Source organism: Dermacentor andersoni, chromosome 5 (assembly GCF_023375885.2).
Source record: "Dermacentor andersoni chromosome 5, qqDerAnde1_hic_scaffold, whole genome shotgun sequence".
In the NCBI taxonomy this organism is placed as follows: Eukaryota; Metazoa; Arthropoda; class Arachnida; order Ixodida; family Ixodidae; genus Dermacentor; species Dermacentor andersoni.
The window spans coordinates 146,491,197-146,512,569 of NC_092818.1; the positions used below are offsets into that span (position 1 = coordinate 146,491,197).

Genomic DNA, 21,373 nt, shown 5'->3' on the forward strand with positions numbered 1-21,373 from the left:
ACACAATCGATAGCACGCATTGTATGCGCTCCGCTCGTCAGCTCAAAATGGCGAGACCTGGTGAGGGGCCCTTTAAACAAACACACCCTTAGCATCATGCAGATTCGGCTTGAATGAGTGTGAAGCGGCAACACCTGCTTGAAATTTTATGGCAATGTAGAGAAACAGGCTCCAAGTACTCACTTTAATTACAGGCACCCTGGGTTTAAACCTCGAGGACAGCTGATTCAGGACTTCTGCCAAGAGCTGCTGGTGTTTCAATGTCTTGCGCATCTTCATGATACGCACAATAGCGGCCTGGAACACAAAACACAATGCACAACCAGTTGTCAAAGCTTGTAAAAATCAAGCTCGATAAAAAAAGAAGACATCTTAAAGGCATATCAATCTGTGCCTTCATTCATTTTGGAGTTTTACTATCTCAATGGTCCCATCAAAGACATCACAGGGGCACTACTGTACGATAGCTAATGTTTTATAGCGTTTTAACTTTTCAACACAGTAACCAATGTTCAGCTATACTCCCTTTGGCTATGCTCTAAATGCAGTCCCAAGCCACATGCCTGAATGAGGATCTTCCTGTCCTCTTCAATGTTCTTGTGAGTGGTCTCCTGCTCTACCTTCATCTCAGCCTTCATGGGGACGTTGATGTTGACGCGCAACTTCTTGTTCTTGTAGTCCTCATATAGGGACACGACTGAATCGGGCCGCAATTCAAAGTTTCCCCCCTGCGAGGAGTCCTCATCCTCCGAGCACACAAGCAGCTTTGACTTGAGCAGAATCTGCAGCACCTGCTGCAGTATGTCCTGCGAAAGCAAAATTCGTTACAGGTGATCAACAAACTCCTCACATGTAGATATATACTAAGCCTTGGTGATGGCGGTATTTAGAAACTGGCCTAATTCGAAGATCTTGTACAACTTCATGGACTGGGCATCAACACACTGCACTTTAATAGCTGCCATTAAATGGATACAGTAGAATTGCATCACATTAACCCTATGAAGGTCAAAAACATTAACTTCTGCTGCCGCCTGTATGCTAGAAAGACGTGCCGATTTTTCAACTCTGTTGCTTAGCAAGTGCTGCCACTCTGTGTGGATACAATGAATTTTTTTTCCTCGCTCTATAGACTCTTGGCTCACATCCCTCAGCTTCTTTACTCTGCCGTTTCAGCAACCACTCGCGCATCGGCGTAGGCACACGGCGGTTTGTTTTGGTTTTGTCTTGCGGGTTGTTTCTATTAGATGCTTTCAAAAAAACTGATTACTGCCTGGCTTCTAATCTCTCAAAGTGTCGCCACTAGATGCTCAATTGTTTACTGCTCACAGGGGTGCAATTACATCTCTTCACAGGCGGGCACTGGTATACACAAACAATGTCGCCATATACGAATGAAGCTGCCATGCCTGCGCATTTTTGCTTCAAGAGTGGCGCAAACCAATTGCCCCTTGTTGGTGATACGACGTGGGATTACTGTGAGTTTCCGACAGGCACACAACTATCGAGTACTGTTGTGTGCACTCACATACACAGTGTGATTATGCTATGGGCATGCGCCCTGGTTGCTCTGCTTCAACGTGAGTCGAGCAGCGATTCCCACCAGCAATGCCCAATTGGAATATACAGTGAAAGCTCGTTAATTCGACTTCTGTTAATTTGGAAAATCAGATAATTCGACCTTCGCACCTGGTCCCTACAATTATATATAGGAGTCTATGAGACGAAACTCTCGTTAATTCAGACGGATTCCAGCCCACCTCGAATAATTCGGACGATTTCGGGCAGCCACAGAGGCTCGAAAACCAAAATGTGGCAAACGCGGCACAAAAGTGATACCCAAACGCAGCATCGCCATTGACATCAAGTAATAAACTTGGCCAATCCAATCCAATTGGCTCGACTTGTGGCTGGTAGGGTGCTTTTTCTTGTTTTTGCACCTGTCGGCGTTATCAACGGGGCCATTTGTCGCTTTGTTGCTGTCGGTGCGTTACATCCTTGCACGCTGTTTTGCCGAGGACTGCTGGATTTAGCGCAGCTCAGTTATTGAACTTTATTGGTGCTTTTATGCTGTGCACCCGTGTCACTGCATTCTCAGCCGATGGCAACGCCGGCAAAGCGGCCGAAATACGAGGCCAAGGACTTGGCTACCAAGGTTGAAATTTTGTGGACCCTGAAGGATGGGCTCTTTCGACAAGAAGCCATGAAGAAGTACGACGTGAAAAGTACCTTGAGCACGCATGTGAAAAATGAAGAACAGATTCTTCAAGCGTTCGAAAGCGAGAAGTTCCGAGCGTCACGAAAGCATCTACGAACAGCAGCTCATCCAGAGATGGAAGATGCTTTGCTTCGGTGGGTGGTAGACTCGCGCAATGCAAGCCTGCCATTGAGTGGACCCCTCATCATGGCGCAAGCAGAGAGGTTTGCACTGATAATGCATGTCGATGCATTCAAAGCATCGGAAGGGTGGTGTGCGCGCCTCAGAGAGCGACATGGCTTCGTTTTTAAGACTGTGTGCGGTGAAAGAGGTGCTGTCAATGAAGACGTTGCCAACAACTGGAAGAACGCTCAGCTGCTCAAACACATCGCCGCCTACGATCCAAATGATATATTTAATGCTGATCAAACAGCACTTTTCTTGAAGGCTTTGCCAGACAAGACTGACCATGAAAGGAGATACGTGCATCGGTGCCAAAAGATGCAAGAAATGAGTCACAATTCTTTTAGCCGCCAACATGACAGGAACAGAGCGCTTGCCGCTTGTCGTCATTGGAAAGGCACAAAAGGCACAAAAGCCACGGTGCTTTAAGAACATGCCTGCTCTTCCGGTGGAATACCGAGCGAATAAAAAGGCCTGGATGACGTCGGAAATTTTTCCAGTCTGGATGCAGAAGTTAGACCGACAGTTTTCCGCAAAGAACCGCAAAGTGTTAATGGTGCTGGACAATTGTAGTGCGCATAAGCGTCACCGGACTGGACAACATAGAAGTTGTTTTCTTGCCGCCGAACACAACATTGGCCCTCCAACCGATGGACCAAGGCATAATTCAGTATGTCAAGACCAAATATCGCAGGCGCGTGCTGGAACGTATGCTCCTGTGCCATGAAGTCAGCAAGCAGTACGACGTGAATCTTTTGAGCGCGGTCAACATTCTTGCCTACATTTGGCACAACATGCCCGCGCACGTCGTCGCCAACTGTTTTAGACACAGTGGCTTCATTGTGTGTGAGCTTGGCGATGATGCAGTGGCCGATGTGTCGCTAGACGACAATGGAGATGACTGCGAGGATTTCGAAAGAGTTCTGCCAGATGTGGTAACACTCGCTGATTACGTCGGCATTGATGATGGCGTTGTTACAGCCGGCTCTCTTACTGATGAAAAAATTGTCGGGGATGTGCTGCACAACAAAGATTCTGAGGAGGAAGAGGAGCCGCGAGAGGAGCAGCCTCGGCCCCCTCGCACTGTGAAGGAAGCCGCGGAGCCCCTCGCTGTGTTGGAAAAATTTTGTTGGGTCACTGCAGACAGCATGTGAGCTGCTAAGCACCTGGAAGGACTACGAAAAATAGTATCCGCGCGGGTTTCTGCGCGAAAGCAGACGAGCATCCTCGATCATTCTCGTATTTTCCTGAGGAACATAACAATTTCATCTGGTAAACAAAAGCCCAGCATTACCGTTTCAGTGCAATGTGGTGGCAGCGCCACACACACTAGCACTGCTAAGAAAATTTGGAATGCCATGCTCTAGCATACCAGGTGGCCCTCTTATTGTAATCTGTGGCTGCATATTCTTATCTGCTGGCATGAAAGTTTCTGCAGTGAAGCAATCCTTCAACACTGTACTTTTCATAATAAAAAAGTGGCACACAGCAGAAGGATGTTCTAGCATAAACTGATTTAAACACAGCCATCAACCAGATGCTGCCACAAGAGCTGTTGTTCCTATTTTCTCCTCAGTATTCCTCTGAAGTGTTAACAGTAATGAATCACCACAATGACAATAAGCAGGTTTAAACACAAAACTCAAGCACTAAGTAGAAAGAAAGGATGTTATGTGGTATGTCCAACCATTTTGATGCCAGTTCCTTCTTGAAGCTGTTGTACTGTATAAGACACCTCAATGTTGTACTGCAACAGAACAGCCATCTGGAAGGTGGATGCCTGCGAGTGAAACAAACCCATTACTACGTGCTCCAAAGATAAAAGGCTAGGCAGCAGGGTAGCTCAACTAACATTTCCAAATGATCAGTCACAAACTAAAATACAGTTGAACCTTGATATATTGAACAGCGCGGTGATCGCGAAATAGCTCGATATAGCCAGAATTCGATATATAAAATCACATCAAAAATGCGCAAAAACTTGTACAAATGAATCAATGAACCAATCATGGCACAGTAAATACTCACTTGAAGCTTCATACAAAGTACTTATTTCTTTGGCTGAAAGTACCGCAACAGTGTAGCCTGCTTTTTATCGGGAGCCACGTGCTTAACCATGGCGTCCTCAACATAGTCTAAATGATGTACAAGCAATAGGCAGGTGCCTTCTATAGCGCCGCAGCAGCGGCGTAGAAGGGCCTAAGCAGCTACAGCCTCAGTTGAAGTTGGGAGCGGGCAACACCAGCGCTTGCGGGATCAACCTCAACAGCGTCTTTGTTTGCCCGCCACTTCTGCTGCGATCTCCACGTCTGTCAATCAAAGCATCTTGAAACACTCAATAACAAAGTATTAGGTGGCGTCTCTCATGGCGTCTATGAGTGAGCCCAGTGAATGCACGCTATCGCACGTCTTTCTGGAAGCAAACTGCCATTCCTAGTGAGGCGCGGCACCATGGAGGAGTCATTGCGGCAAATGCAATGCGTCATTTATGTTGTCGAACTAGCCAAAACGTCGCGTGCAAAAGATGCTACGTTCAAATGGCGCCCTCGGCGCAATAGATGTGTGCAGCTATAGTACGCTGCAGTCGGGAACGCCTATCACGCGCCACCGCTATCTGAGAGTGTTGCGGGAAAGCTTGCCGCCTGTGAACAGAGCACACGTATTCTGGGGTAGCAGAGTTCGATATGTCCATTTTACGTCCGACCCCGTTCGAGATAAAAAATTTGAAATGCATGCGATTTTCCAGGTGATATAGAAAGTGTTCGATATACGTAATAATTCGATATATCTGTGTTCAATATGTCGAGGTTTGACTGTAATTGCTCAAATATGTACAGTGTTTCTGGGCAATACACATTTACTGATAGAGCAACAGTTTAGCACATGCTTTTATGATCTGCTAGTTCACCATAAAGGTGGAAAAATTATTGATGATGCACCCTGGGCAGCCAATCAGCTCGCCCTACTGATGTCAATTGGGTGATTTATGTCATATGGGTAGGGGCGGCTGAAAATTCCACCGAGCAGTGTGCTACTATCGGCAGCGATGTACATTTTTAAATCTTATAATAAATTACATGCTTTACGCAGAGCACTTAGATATGTCAATTAATGATCAGGAGAACCTACTCAAACGACTCAGTACGTTTGTACCAAATCGTCAAAATCGTTTCAGGGTCCCTTTAAAGCATGCCCATGATGATGCATTTCCTGCTCGTACAGTTGTTGCCGATTGCTGTGCACAAAAGTATAGCTAAGATTGGCTTCCGGTAATGAAAAAAAAATGCGGGTAGGGGTGCCAATTCGCTGTCACCGTCGAATCCAATCTAATTCAAGTATAACTGCACAGAAGCACTGTTTTTTCCCCTTCATTCTGCCAGTGTGTTTGCACAAAGGTCGTGGTGTTATCCGAGTTTTCAACTGTCTTTGCTACGGTGTGTCGTGTTTATGTTATCGAGGCGTCGACAGTGACGTTACATCCCCGGAGTTCTCGGATAGCGATATTGTTGCCACCGTGGCACCTCACCAATGTGGAACGACAATGTCGAAGTGGACGACGACCCTTCATTATCTGACACGGCGCATACTTTCTGTGTCATGCGAGCTTTCACAAAGAAGCAGAGCCTCATGGACAAACTGGCTCACGGCCTTACCGAGTTCGAAGATGCTGTCGTCACAGCAAGGCCATCACGGTGACAAGTGAAGATCCCCAATTTTCTGCTGCCTAACCACAAATAAAGTCTGTCTGAGTATGTATGTGAGAGCATCATGATGCAGTTCTTTTACGGTCAATAAGTAGCCGCTAAACTCGCATTGGCAGTTAATCCGTACATTGTTTAGTGCATACCTAAACATTATTCCTGGCCGACTACGTATTAATGAGGTTAGACTGTAGTCACATTCAATTCGTATTAAACATTTTGATATTCGCACACCCCTAATCAAGAGCTAAAAATTATTGCTACGGTGAACGTGTTATAATTATTGTGTCATTAACTCGCAACATGTGAACACCTCCCAAAGATGTCACCCCCATCACCTGCAATGTGTAACGGTTCCTGTGAAAGCAGTTGGCAACCAGCTCCCCTTTGGACATGTTGTAGAGCCAGTGGAGCTTGCGGCCACTGTGTTGGCTACTATAGAACATGGTGAAGCGTTGGACGCTTCGCTCCAGCTGCAACAGAGGAAGCATTCGGTGACCAGGCAAGAACCATCTGCACCTTCATTTATTTTACACAATCAAACATGGTTTGAGCATAGAAATGTGCTGCTGCCTTCGAGAAAAGAAAAAAACGCTTTCCTTTATCTGGGGGACAGGAATGCTAAAAACAGATCTGAATGGCAATTGGACGTCTCGGTGGCCATACTGTAATTGCCATAATTAAAATGGAACCCATTGTTTTGCAGCCCAAAACGAAGTGCGACAACTGTAGAGCACAGAAGTGTAAGTGCGTCAGAAAGTAGAAAATTGCAATAGAAAAAAAGCTGACACTTGCTTTCAATGTGCAAGAATGCTCAATAGATAAATCGGCAATGTGAAACCGCTCACCGCCTGAGGAAGTGCTAATGTGAATGACTGTTGGAATGGCCATGACCCAGAACTCAGAACCTGTATACTGAAGTCCACTGGAACAAATGAACAAGCACACAAATTTAGAAAAACACATTGAAGCGAATGAGAAAGCACAAAGAGGCTGACGGGCAATATAATTTGGCAGACTACACAAGATCAGCAGTCATTGATGTCAAAGAAAGTAGCAAAGAATTGACTTCCTTGCATTTCTACCGTCTAATAAAGTCTAGAGTTCTGATGAAATCTCATCAGCCCTGAAAAGATTATGATAAACCGGGGTAGATGCTGACCAAAGTTAAAAATTTTTAGAAGCGCTAACGTCACCAAATTTGTACCAATTTTTAAACTTTGGTCCGCACCTCATCTACTGCCACATTTTGATGAATAGGGATATAAAAACAACACCTGCAGTACCATTATGCTTTTGACAGAGGTAGAGGAACGCATTACATTTAACATCAACGAAGGGCTAATTAACTAATAAAATATACACCAGTTGATTTTATTGGTTCCTTATCGGCCCACGCAGAATGGCCAGATAACAGAAGGTTGAAAAGCCTTCAATTCTTCGTTTTATTGCACAGGCACATCAAGGCAAGAGTTAGTCCTCTTATCTCTTTCACACTACCAAGCTTCACAGGCATCTACCCTAAGCTTTTTGGTACTTGGAGAAGCAGCCCTAGTTCCTTTTGTAAGTGATGAAGCCAATGAGTATAAATTGCACCAAATCCAAGCTGCTAAAGCCCGAAAAGCATGAAGCAGATTGCCTCTGCTTATATAAGCCATGTACACAACCCAAACAGCAAGCGATAGCAGAGCAAAGAACAAGGCTAGCTGGTACGGCATTGCGGTAATTGCACCAAGTAGAACAAAAATAAACACACGAAAATGATAGAGAACATGCATACAAACAAAGTGCAAATGATCGACTAAATAGAAGTTTGCCAAAGCTTAAAGCACTGTTGTCAAAGTAGCATGACAAAAAAGCTAAGAATTTCACCTTTCATGAATTCCCTGTGCAAATAAATAGTGATAGTCTGTGCTTTGCTCATAAACTCATACATGTGCACTCCTTCGTTTCTGTCTCTTAAAATTCTACAGTGCAGTCCACTCACAACGATACTACATATAACAATGAGTTGACTTCAGAGTATCAACTTATGCATTAGGGCTATGAGAAAAAAGCCCATAAATAATGATATGTTATTCACCATATATGGGATATAACAATCGAAATTCTGCCTTTTGGGCAGCATTTTCCATGCAGAATACTAATCGAGAAATTTGCTCTGCTAAGTTCCGCTTAACCGAGAAGGGGTGAAAAGTTTGCCTACGCAAGTTCGTATCTGCCACCATTACCGCGCAGCGCTTACCAGCGCGCCGATTGCAAAGCCACAGAGAGCATTGCAAGTTGGCGCAGCATGCCACAAGATGGCGCCAGCTGCTTCGCGTCCACGTCGCCGGCGAGTGTCCAGAGAAAAAAAAAATAACAACACTAATCACACCTGTGCTTTTTTTCTACAATCTGCCACTCTCCCTCAGCGAGCGCGTAAATGCGCCACAGAAGCAGCAGTAGGTGCCCCGACAAAGCGCAAAGCTGTGTCGCTTGAGACAAAGCTGCAAATTTTGCAAGACTCAAAGTACCAGTTCGCGCAGTCGATGATATTGACAATTATGAAAAGCACGAGCGCTACATTCATGAACGCTAGAACCTGTGATCATGCCGATGAATGAAAACGACAGGATTTGTGCGCCCAGCCGAAACACCCATGTATGAAGCCAACCGCTAACATAACCGAACTCTGAGAGCACGTCGCTACTGGCGATAAAATAGGTGGTGCTTCGATGGAAGAGTTTCAGAGTGCAAATAGCACTGCCTCGTCCTGCAAAGAATCTCCGACGGGGCAATCGTTGTCGCGACAGACGGCAGTGTTGTGCAATTTGACACCGACCCCAATGTACACGCAAAGAGTATTATCGTCGACAGAGTCCCTCATTGATTTCATGTACGCCAAATTATAGTCGCCAGTGTTCGTGCAGCCGCTGCACAGGATGCACACCGCGGTTGTGAACCTGAAACTTCCGCGAAAGTAAGTGCAGATTTCTGACAACTTCAGCGCGCCTAACGCTTGAAACACTCTTTAGAGGTATAAACAAACATTTCACTTTTCACAGCCTTCTTTCTACGTCAATTTTTTTATCAGAAGTGGCAAATTTGGTTTCAGAGCTACGAAGGTATGTTCAGCAGCTTCCTTTTTTCTTTTTAGTTTTTACAGCAATCCAAATATAGCGATGATCGGTTATAACGATCGGAGTTTTTGTTCTTGATATCGTTATAAGTGGACTGCACTGTACTCAGTGCAGTTATTATGAGGCATGTAATTAGGCAATGAATGTGTAACCAAAGATTCTCGTAGACCCTAAAAGAGTAAGTATGACTTACATCCAAGAGAATCCTCAGTGTTAACCATGTGCTTCCTAAACTGCTCATTCAAGTCCTTGCTCACTCCAATGTCCTGGAACATGCGCTGGAGCTTCGAGGTGTACTCAAAGCCGCAGGCTTGCTGCAAGTGCATAGTCAAAATGTCACAAACACATGGAACCACAAGTTGCTCTACCGCATGAACACAGCTAGAAAGGTATAGTAGGCGGGAGTGTGAGGCTAAATAAAACAGCCTACTCCAAGTTACAATCTGCAAAGTGAAGAAAGTTTGACGTAAGGAAAAACCACCCTATGGGAGCGGCCAAAACCTGCTTACGAGGGTTTCGACGGGAATTTAGAGTGCAGGCTCCTTCCTCAAGCATATTACCCTTGAAGAAAGCCAAACGCCAGGTCAGGGTACGCTTGTGTCCATTTCAACCAGTAGGTTCCCGACAGTGGTGGGAATCGAAACCATAAACTTTCACAGCTGAGGCAGGTGCTCTACTTGATTCTAATGCGCCCTCAAATCCAAGATGCATAGAATTTTCACAGGTCAAGTAAGAAAATAAAGATGCACCCAAATGTAAGATGCCCCTGATTTACAAAATAACAATATAGCATGCACCAAACATTCGTGATAGTGAGCTTTACACAGTGCCAGAAGCACTGGCTTCCATATGGGTCAACGCACACAATGCAGACAGGCGTGAAATCTCGCGAAAGGGTAGTACATATCTCTGAAATTGATTTGACCGAGACTACCACTATTTCACCAAGTACTGATTCAACCAATAGTACAGATCGTATTCAAGCATGAAATGAATGAACAGCCACCTACTAGAAAACAGGCTCTGTTGCCATCTTGTGATTGCGATAACACTGCGTCTAAGGGCTCCACAGTTGTTTGTTGCCAATCCCACAACACAGTTTGGTTTCATATTCGATGGTAACACGCGGGCAATTTTTGAGCCCATTTTCTCAGAAGAAAGGTGCACGTTAGATTTGTAAATACAGTGCCATCCATTTATTACAGAACAATGGTAAAAAATACGTATCTTGAGATCCTCAAGTGCACCAAAGCCATCCAACCAATTATGAGGAATACGGTAGTGGCAGACTCCAGATTAATTCTGACCACCTGGGGTTCTTTAACATGCTTTCATAGCATGGTACACAAGGATTTTTGCACAATGCAAAGTACACCACAGCGGAAAAGAAGAAAGCTCCACATTGCAGATTTACACAGATTATATTTATATAAATTTTGATTATACTTATACTTTTTAATTAAATGTACTTATGGCCTCAAATCAGCATAAATTTAACATAATCTCCATTCTCATGAAGCTAGCCGCTAGAATGACAGTCAAATTTTATGATTAAAAAGAAAGTAACACAGCAGTTGCTTTGCTCAAGTGCTCGGTGTGTTTTTAAAAGCAAGACACCAAGGTTCACCGGATAGTTTACCATATGCCATATTTAAATAAATGCATGCAATCCCTCTTTACAAAGAACCTGCATAAGTGGCTTGTCTATAGTTAACTGTTGAATGCACGGAAATTCACCTTGAGCTTGGAGATCATGCTGGCCTCAGCATCGTCACTGGCCGACATGTGCTGCACTAGCCGCTTGGCCAACATTTTGCTGTAGAATTTCTGGAACACATCCTTGTCTTCTATGTACTTAAACACTATCATCTGTCAAGGGCGAACAGGGAGAGAGGAACAGCATATGTGGACACATCCCGCAGTTAAGACACAATAAAAGAAAATAAATAAAAAATATTCGTAATTGTATATTCAAAGTCAAAAGCAGAGACTTAGTACTTTAGAAAACACTCAAGCTTGTCACATGCGCCACTGCAGATAACACATCTGGGACTCAATATAACACTGACAAACAACTTAAGATTTAAAGAAGTACAACAAAGTGGTAGCAGCACAAACAGTTCTCACTGTTGCTTTCCAGGCACAGATAATTACAATACAGTGAAACCTCGTTAAACCGTAGTTGGCCGGAGCTAGGAAAAAGTATGTGCTAAATGGTAGTACTGTTTAACTGAAATAGCATGAGATCGACCACTTACCTGTCAGAAACAGAACTCAGAGAGGGTGAGATGAAAGGGGAAAAAAACATGCAGTATTTATTTACTTCATGCGACAAGTGTTATTTTCGTTTGATGCCGCGGCAGCCTAGCAGCGACAGCGGCCTCAAACTTACTGAAGCTGCGAGGCAGCTTTGCAGCCAGCCCCCTCTTCTTAGCGAACACTCGCAAGGCAGATTCCTCGTTGGCATTACGTATTCTCCGTGCACGCGCGCAGTAGCACTGCATAAGTCGCAGGGCGCCTTTTTCATTGCAGGGTGCTGTTCTCGTCGCGACGATTGCCTTCATGAGGCTGACATAACGTGCAGCTTCTGTCCCTGTCGGGCCTGAACCGCCCGTGCTGTCGCTTTCCGTGTCGTCCTCATCACTGTTGCTAGCCGACACTTCGGCAACAACAGAGGCAACGATGGCGAAAAGTTGAACATTGCAGCCGACATCTCTTCGCGGTCGCAGCAGCGCTGTCGAGGAACTTCTTCGCATTCCAAATGCCAGACACCGTAGTCAACAGCAGATCCTTGTCACGTGGCAGCGCCGACTTCGTGTCACGTTCGATAGCATGAACAATGTCTAATTTTTCTTCTATGTTGAGCATCCAGCGTCTTTTTTATCCGAGCTTCGGCATGAGGCGAGTCCTCGCTTGCGCGACGCCACAACGCTCTCTGGCACACCGCCGAAACAATGTTGATGTGGCTTCATGCGCAAATGCACAGTGCACTTGGAGGCCATTGTTCCTATCTCTGAGGCTAGTTGTTCTGCTGGGCTGCCCAATGGAGACGACGCACCGCCGTGTTTGCACGATAAAAAGTGGAAACACTACGTGCTAACCGATACATACGCAATAAGCTGGTACAGTTTATGCGGATACAAAACACATTATGTTCAATGGCCGCCGAGCCGGGGCTTTGACTTTACTACTTTTAAAGCGAAACTACTGTTAAGCGGGTACGGTTTAACGAGGTTTTACTGTATATACTAAGATGCAACAGTCCAGTCGGATCCTCCCGCCACATCTGCTTTACAGAGGCTTGTGCACTCACTAGCTGCTTTCCAGGGTGATCCCAAATTTAACCAATGCACAGCCAGATTCTGCACTACATTAAAGGATTACTATACAGTAAAACCTCGTTAAACCGTACCCGCTTAAACAGCAGTTTCATTTTAAAATTAGTAAAGTCAAATGCCTAACTCTGTGGCCACTGAACACAATGCATTTTGTATCCACATAAACCGTACCAGCTTACTGCGTATGTTTCAGTTAACATGTAGTGTTTCCACCTTTCATAGTGCAATCACAGCGGTACGTCAGGCAGGCAGAACAATTAGCCTCAGAGATAAGAACGGCCTCCAAGCGCAATCGCAAAGGGCGCTTGAAAGGGTGAAGCCACATTAACATCAACATCATTTCGACGCCATGCCAGAGAGTTGGGGCATCGTGCAAGCTGGTACTCGCGCAATGCAGAAGCTCGGACAAAGACTGGGTGGTCAACATAGAAGAAAAACTGGACATCATTCGTGCTATAGAATGTGGCACGAAGAAGTTGGTGTTGGCACGTCAGTTGCCCGGCAGTGCTGCTGCGACAGCGAGATGATGTCGGCTACGAGTGTCGACTTTGAGGTTCGACTTTTCGCCATCATTGCCTCAGGGCGTCTACCAAGTTGACACTTTCAATTTTCCTGAATTTTTCAGGTTTTCTTTGAAAGCCTTTGCAACATTCCCTGAGTGACACAGAATGTTGTTTTAGGTCAAGACGGGCTGACACCATATGCCCAATGCTGTCACTCTCTATTAAGCATGTTAAAATTAAAAAAAAAAAAACATGACTTAATCCAGTATGAATAGTAAGGAGTAGCGTTTATTCAATATAGCAAACTGAACGGCGGGGTTAGTAAAATGCAGAGCGAATAAAATATCTCCGAAAAAGAAAAAGATGGCAAAGCCGATTGCAAATCAGCCGAGCATTTTCAAATACGAATAAATAGAGATGCATAAAGAAAATATTTTCAAAAATGAGCTATTTCTATCAATTGATAGCAAGCTCATTGGTATTACAGGGTGTCTACCAAGTTCACATTTCCAAATTCCCCGAGTTTTCCAGGTTTTCCCCGAGTTTTCCAGGCTTTCCCCGAGTGCCTTTGGAAATTTCCCTGAGTGATGCAGAACTATGCTTTATGTCAAGACGGGCTGAAACCATATCGCCTGATGCTGTCACTCTAGTAAGCACATGAAAAAAATTAAAAAAGTTACTTAATCCAATTTGAATACAAAGGAGTAGTGTTTATGTTATTGAAAAAGAGAATAGAAGGCAGGGGTTAGTAAAATTCACAGCAAATAAAGTGTCTTCGAAAAAAATTGCAAATGGAGTTGGACATTCTCAAATACGAATGAAAAGGAGATGCATATAGAGGCAAATATTTTTGAATATGAGCTATTTCTATCAACTGATAGCAAGCTCAGTGGTATGACGCCCGAACTCTGTCGCAATTTAGATTCTCTCTCAACAGCTCGTAAGTCAACCTCAACTGTCCTGACATACTCTCAGCCCACGCACGACGCCCGAGTGTTGTGTTTCACTGCTTTAAAGAGTTTATTTTGGTTTGGATGAGGGACACCTGCATCTCGGCATCAGCCAAAACTTTATTAATTTTTTGAGCTCAAGCTCCATCAAAATGGCGGCAGCAAGCTCCCTTTCCCGTTTATTCCTCAATGCATAGGTCACTTCTGTTCTTGTCCTCCTTCCGCCACTCATTCGCCCCAAGGACCAATTGAAGCATCTTGGTCAGCTGCACAGTCCACGACTGATTTTTCGAACTCCCTAGGGGTCGCGAAAATGTCCGAAAAATCGGCCAGTTGGAAAAAAATAAATACGTCTCATTTACTGCCCTTAAGGGCTTAAGGGGGGAGAGGCTACACTTCAAATACTACTTTTTTATTTGTGGACAGATCTGAACAAAATTTTCACACTGTGTATTTTAATATGCAGATTCCAAAAATATAATTAATTTTGCCATAGGATAAGTAGTTTGATATACTCTAAAAGCATTGTATAAGCTGGATCCTTTGTTTGGAGGAAAATTAGCATCTAAACAGAAAACCCTAACATAGTAATTTGAGTATAAAGACTATCTAGAATGTTCAGGGAGTGCCATAAGGTATTAATCAATGTTCTAGGCTAATCTCAGCAAGAGTTACAGCTCATCAAAGTTGTGAGAAAAAAATGCCATCTTGACATGTCAAGCATGTGACCCATTTCAAAAAATTTTTGAGAAGAGTACTGCTTTGAAAAGGTGCATATTGCTTACTGCATACATTTCTATTTCCGGCAAAAAAAAATTATGCTTATAGCTGAAATAGGACAGAAGCTATTTTACTTGCAAAATTGGAAGCCTGTCAATTGTTTTGAGAAATCAAGGAAGAACATTCTGCAGCATCTTTATTGAGACCATACCAATAAAATCTCAAGGAAATTCACCAGGGGCATAATCTGGATGCATCCTATCTTTATGCCGCTTTTTGGCCAGCTTCCTTGCACTCAAAGAGGCTTCTTGCTGGAGTTAGCACTTCGATGGCCGTCTTTCTCCTTTGCTCGCTCAGATGCAGTGCCAGGAATATTCATGCGTAGCTGCTGTAGAATTGCAGTGGACGCAAGCAGGTTCTTAGTGTTGAAGCGTAGGACAGCTTCCCCAACAGCAGCTTGCACGGCAAAGAGAGATACATGCTGTTCCTTTGAGACACTCCAAATCACTGAGTGAAGGCTCTCATTCGAATTCCGTGTCTTGCCTCGCTGGTATCTCTGGAGCAGGGTTTTTTCAGATAGCCGCGTATATACAGGGAGCATTGCTTCTGCCACATGTTCTGGCAAGTTGTGATGGTGCCTAGGTTCAGGCTCTCCCTTTGCTCTCGCAGCATTGTGACAACAGAACATTGTCAGAACATTGCTGAGAGCCTGTACTCCTTGGCAGGGTCCTTGAAAGCATCACCACTTTCTAGCCGCACCCTGGACACAGCACGAGTCCAAGGAACTCTTGTACGATGGATAAATCCACGATTGCAAGTTCAGTTCCGCTGTCGTCGACGCCCTCTCTCCTGTCGAGACCCAGCAGCTTGAACTTTCGTTCCATTGCAGACTGCGACACCAGGCACGTTTTCCGGCGCTTGCTGCACACTCGCTACTTTCTTCAATCATGAAGGAAACGGTGCCTGCACGATCTGTGCCAACACGCGTGGCGTGGGCAGACGACGCTAGACGTGCCGGTTCGCAGCTCGGAACTCGATCCGGTATAATGTCCAAGCAGACCAGCAACCGGCAACTCCGCGAGTATGACAGGCCTAGCCGCCTTCCGTCACGCATTCCACAGCTGCTTGACGAGTAGTAGCCTTGAGACGACGATCTTTTCCAGCCATCCGGGCAGCGAAATGAGCACCTTATCAAACGTCGTCACGATGCGAGCGGCTGAACAAACGTAGAGAGCGGCGCGATGAAACCAGAGATAAACAAACGTAGCGAAACGAGAGAGTGGTCGAGCGCGCGCCAAAGAGCGCCGGACCAATAGGAGCGAGGCGCGCGGGAGGTGTGCGCGCTTTGGCCAATCGGCGGCACGGACGCATCCTTCAGAAATTATGCGATAGCGTCGGTTTCCCTTTACCGACGCCATTTTGAACTGGCACAAAATGCGCACAAAGAAAACAGCTTCAAAACAAGCGCAATATGGTGGCCATTGGCCACCGCGTTCGCAAATGGCGACGGCACGAAGTTTTAACATTTTTGACCAAATTTTGCTGATTTCACGTTCACCCTGGCCCCTTTAAGCAAATTTTTTTATTATTTTCCGATTAAATTTAGCTTATAGATTTTGCAGAGGGATTCTTAAATGTATAAATGTCATGAAAATGCACTTTCCCGAAAATCGACTTTTTTAATGATTTCTTGCCATTTCAAGACCCGCGTTCCCCCTTAAACCGCCACATGCACGTTCGAAAACACCCTGAAGGCCTGTCGGCATACATATTAGGAATATCGGTGCTCGTACTGTGACAGGAAATACCGAGTGCACGCGTGTATAATTAAGGAATACATACTGTGTTCCGTGGCAATAGCCCCTTCCCACGCTTGTTATGCTTCACTGCAATATTTTCGCGTATGCTTCACCAAGTAACATTTCTGTACAGAGGCGAAGCTGACTTTCGGGAACCGGCATTATGCAACGCACAGTGTTTTCCAAGTTTCTAAAACCAATCGCGAGGACCACAAAGGCGGAGTTCGTGCCATTGCTGACAGTAGCTAATTCTTTGAATAAAAAACTCGGCACCAAATGGCAAGAAGCTTCATAGCGAATGTCGAAGCAGCTAGGCCTAGCGTTGCTGCAGTGGTGGCTACGTGCAAGCGGATCTGTATGAGAGAGTGCCGGTTCGAGGTGGCGAAGTAATCAAAACGGCAGTGGTGGTGCCTCTGATTATTGCCGTTTTGGACCTGCGGTCATGGCAAAACGTCCGGAAAATCCGACAGCAACGAGTTCTTGTGTCCGAAATTTAACACACTCTGATACGTTGACTCTATGGGGTAGGTGGCAGTGCCGTGAAGCCGTCCAAATTATCGGGAATCCAGAAAGTCGGTCGTTGATTGTACACTGGCAACTCCTCTAGCCGACGACAGGGCGTCAGACTATTCATTACGATTCCTGCCTGTTACTCGAGCCAGCATTACCGCGACTTTCGACCCTTTCAATAAAATTGCCGCTAATTTTCCCTGATAGAGGCCCAAATTCCCGAGTTTTCCCCGACTTTTTCCAGACTACTCAATATGCCTTAGAATTCCCGGTTTTCCCGGTTGGTAGACACCCTGTATTAGGTCTGAACTTTGTCACAAATGAGTTTCTCTCAGCAGATGGAAAGTCAACCTCAACTGTCCTAACATACTCTCAGCCCGTGCGTTTCACTGCTTTAAAGAGTTTATTTTGGTTTGCATGAGGGTCACCTGCATATCGGCGTCAGCCAACACTTTGCTTTTTGAGCTCAAAGTCCATCAAAGAAGAGGCGGCCGAGTTCCTTCCCCGATCATCCCTCAATGCGACGATCCTCTCTATTCTCGTCCTCACTCTGCCGCGTGTTCACGCCATAGACCATTTCAGTTGTACAGTCAATGCCTGATTTTTCGGACTCCCTAGAGGCCGCGAAAACATCAGAAAAATCGGACAGTCCAAAAAATGCATACCTTTTACTGCCCTTAAGGGCTCAAATCGTCACAGGCACGTCTGAAAAAACTCTAAAGGCCTGCCAGTGCACTTATTAAATATATCAGTGCTAATACTGTGACAGGAGGCAGCGGGTGAAAGCGTGTATAATTAAGGAATACGCAGTGTATTCCTGGGTCGGGCAATGAAATGAGGAAATTCGCGGGTGCTAGTTCGAATCGATTGGCGCAGGGAAAGGGTAATTGGAGATGGCAGGGAGAGACCTTCGTCCTGCAGTGGACATAATATAGGCTGATGATGATGATCATGTGTGTGTGACTATTTCCCCCTCCTACTCTTGTTAAGCTTCACCGCAATACTTCAAGTATGCTTCATCACGTAACATTTCTGTGCTTAGGCAAAGCTACCTTTCGGGCGCCGGCATTATGCATTGTGCTAAGCTTCGAAGCCAATCGCGAGGATTACCGAGGCAGAGTCAGTGCCATTGCAGACAGCTGCTAATTCTTTCAATGAAAAACACGGCACCAAACGGCAAGAACGTTAATAGCGAACATCAAAGCAGCTAGGACTCGCGTTTCCACCGTGGTGGCTACGGCTGCCAGCGGGTCTACGTGCAAGAGCGCCGGTTTGTGGCGGCGAGATAATCAAATCAGCGGTGTTGGCTTTCAATTAACGCCATTTCGGACCTGCAATCAAGGCATAAAGTCCCGAAAATCAGACAGCATAGGGTTGTTGCGTCCGAAATTTCAGGCGTTTTTACATTGACTCTATGGGTAACATGGTGCCGCGAAGCCATCCGCTTTATCAGGTGTGCCCCAAAAATCGGGCATCCGGAAAATCGGTCGTTGACTGTGCAGTGGCAACTCCTTCAGCCGACATCACAGCGACAGACAATTCGCTACGATTGCTCTCTTTTACTGGAGCCAGCATTTGGGTGACTTTCGTTCCCTTTCAATAAAATGACAGCAAATCTTCCTTGATAGAAGCACAAATTCCCTGAGAATTCCCACTTTTCCCAGTTGGTAGACATGGTTTTGACACACTGTGTTGTTGCTGAAGTGTTGTGTAACGGCAGTGATGAGGACAACACCGAAAGCGACAGCACAGGCGATTCAGGCCCGACAATGGCAGAAGCTGCACATTACGTCAACCCCACGCGGGTATCTGCCGAGAAGAGGGGGCTGGCGGAAAAGCTAGCTCGCAGTGAGTTTGCGGCCGCTGTTGTCACTGCTAGGCCGCCATGGCATCAAACGAGAATAACAAACTTTTGTCGCATGAAGTGAATAAATACTGCATGTCTTTTGCCCTTTCATCACACTCTCACCGAGTTTCAATTTTGAGTGGGTGATCTCAAGCTAGTACAGTTAAGCAGTACAGTAAAACGTCGTTAAACCGTACCCGCTTAAACAGTAGTTTCGTTTTAAAAGTAGTAAAGTCAAATCCCCGGCTCGGTGGCCATTGAACATAATGTGTTTTGTATCTGCATAAACCGTACCAGCTTATTGCGTACGCATCGGTTAAAACGTAGCGCTTAAACTTTTCGTTGCGCAAACACGGCGGTGCGCCGTCTCCATCGGGCAACCCGGCAGAACAACAAGCCTCAGAGATCGGAAGAACGGCCTCCAAGCGCCCTGTGCGTTTGCGCGTGAAGCCACATCAACATCAACATCATTTCGACGCCGTGCCAGAGAGCGTTATGGCGTCATGCAAGCGAGGACTCTCTTCGTTCCTAAGCTCGGATAAAAAAAGACGCCGGGTGCTCAGCATAGAAGAAAAATTAGACATTGTCTGTGCTATCAAATGAGACACGAAGTCGGCCCTGGCACGCAACAGGGATCTGCTGTTGACTACGGTGTCTGGCATTTGGAATGCGATGAAGTTGCTCGACAGCGCTGCTGCGACCGCGAAGAGATGTCGGCTGCAATGTTTGACTTTTCGCCATCATTGCCTCTGTTGTTGCCGAAGTGTCGACTAGCGACAGTGATGAGGACGACACGGAAAGCGACAGCACGGGCGATTCAGGCCCGACAGTGGCATAAGCTGCACGTTATGTCAGCCTCACGAATGCAATCGTCGCGACGAGAACAGGGACGCGATAGCGTAACTCTATTCCAAATGAAAAGTATTCCAAACTCCGGCACCCGGCAATGAAAAAGGCGCCCCCGAGACTTCTGCAGTACTACTGCGCACGTGCACGGAGAATACGCAACGCCAACAAGGGATCTGCCATGCGAGTGTTTGCCGAGAAGAGGGGGCTGGCTGAAAAGCTGGCACGCAGCTTCAGTTAAGTTTGAGGCCGCTGTCGTCATTGTGCTAGGCCGCGGCGGCATCAAACGAAAATAACACTTTTGTCGCGCGAAGTGAATAAATACCGCATGTTTTTTTTTTTCCCCTTTCATCGCACTCTCTCCGAGTTCCGTTTTCGACAGGTAAGTGGGCGATCTCATGCTACTCGGTTAAACAGTACTACCGTTTAGTACATACTTTTTCCTAGCTCTGGCCAACTAGTAATTATGCTAGTAAATACGGTAATACACAGCCACCATCCAAACAAGGTACACGCAATCTTTTTTTAAACTCACCACTTGATTAAGAGTATCCTCAAGTTCCGATTCTTCTGGGTTTTTAGAGCTGCAAGAAAAATTTGGAGTGATTAGCTCACAGATACTCAGATACTAAGCATTGTGCACAAGTTTTCCATGCCACTTATTATTGCATGTTGTCACTGCTATCCTATGCTACTTTTCTGCTTTGTAGCACCGCTGGTAACTTATCACTTGATTTGTAAACTATCACAGGAGCAAATGACATTAAGATTTCCTGCCAAGATGGGGGTATAGGACTGACACGAGTACATCAAAGTGGGCTCATTGTAAGCTGAATTATCTTTTTACAGTGCAGATGTCACACAGTCGAGGAACAAAAAATAAAATAAGTGCTCATGATGTGTTCTGTGGCCTTATCTGTGTGTTATCTGCACTGTAATGAAGCCTATGTGAACATGAAAGAGCCTTGGATATCTGTTAACTTAAAGAGACATTACTCTTTACACAAGCGAACTGAGTGAAGGACCCCAATTTTCTGGCTCATCAGACAATTTCGCTAGGAAGATCATTTTAGTTAAAACCTACTGCAGTGTTTATTCTAGAAATTTCTACAACCTCACATTCTTTGTTGAGCTTATCTTTGACAACATGAAAACGCACCTCTTTTTCAGCAGAATGTCGCAGTACTTCGCCAGCAGTTCAGGCGATTTACTAGATGAGTTGGCAAGCCTTGTGACAGCATTGTTGTTGATGAACTTACCACAAGCCTGGACACAAACACAAGCCATTAGAGTGGAAGGCATGCATAGTGAATGACATTGTAATGAATGAAGTGCATAATAGAGCACCAACACTGCTTTTGCACTTAAGTAAAACAGAAAGCAGAAATTAAAAAGTGGAAAATAAGCTGCAGGCGATTGTCATTCACAATGACGAACATTGCTCTGGTGGAAAGCACTTGGGTAAATCATTCTAAATTTTATTATGAGAATGCACACACAAGGCATGACATTCCTATTCTAAGACTTTTAGAATGAAAATGTGTTTAAGAACAAACTCAACGATTATTTCTCCCTGCGTCACTAACTAAAAGAACGAAACAAATACTGTTTACATTTAGTATATGTTTGCCAATGCTGCAAATTATTTATAGTGCACC

The 21,373-nt window shown here is 45.2% G+C and overlaps 1 protein-coding gene across 2 annotated transcripts in view; it reads right to left on the reverse strand.

Moving 5' to 3' along the window:
* Cul1 (cullin 1) overlaps positions 1–21,373 on the reverse strand; it is a 55,566-nt gene that overhangs the window by 3,299 nt on the left and 30,894 nt on the right. For both annotated transcript variants that reach the window (XM_050178887.2, XM_055071129.2), the window contains exons 11-19: positions 20,875–20,981; positions 20,251–20,299; positions 10,941–11,072; positions 9,397–9,517; positions 6,930–7,006; positions 6,420–6,554; positions 4,068–4,160; positions 564–806; positions 184–297 (exon numbers count right to left, since the gene is read on the reverse strand). In XM_050178887.2, coding sequence (XP_050034844.1) covers positions 184–297; positions 564–806; positions 4,068–4,160; positions 6,420–6,554; positions 6,930–7,006; positions 9,397–9,517; positions 10,941–11,072; positions 20,251–20,299; positions 20,875–20,981 — 1,071 coding nt within the window. The remainder of the gene's footprint in view (positions 1–183; positions 298–563; positions 807–4,067; positions 4,161–6,419; positions 6,555–6,929; positions 7,007–9,396; positions 9,518–10,940; positions 11,073–20,250; positions 20,300–20,874; positions 20,982–21,373) is intronic.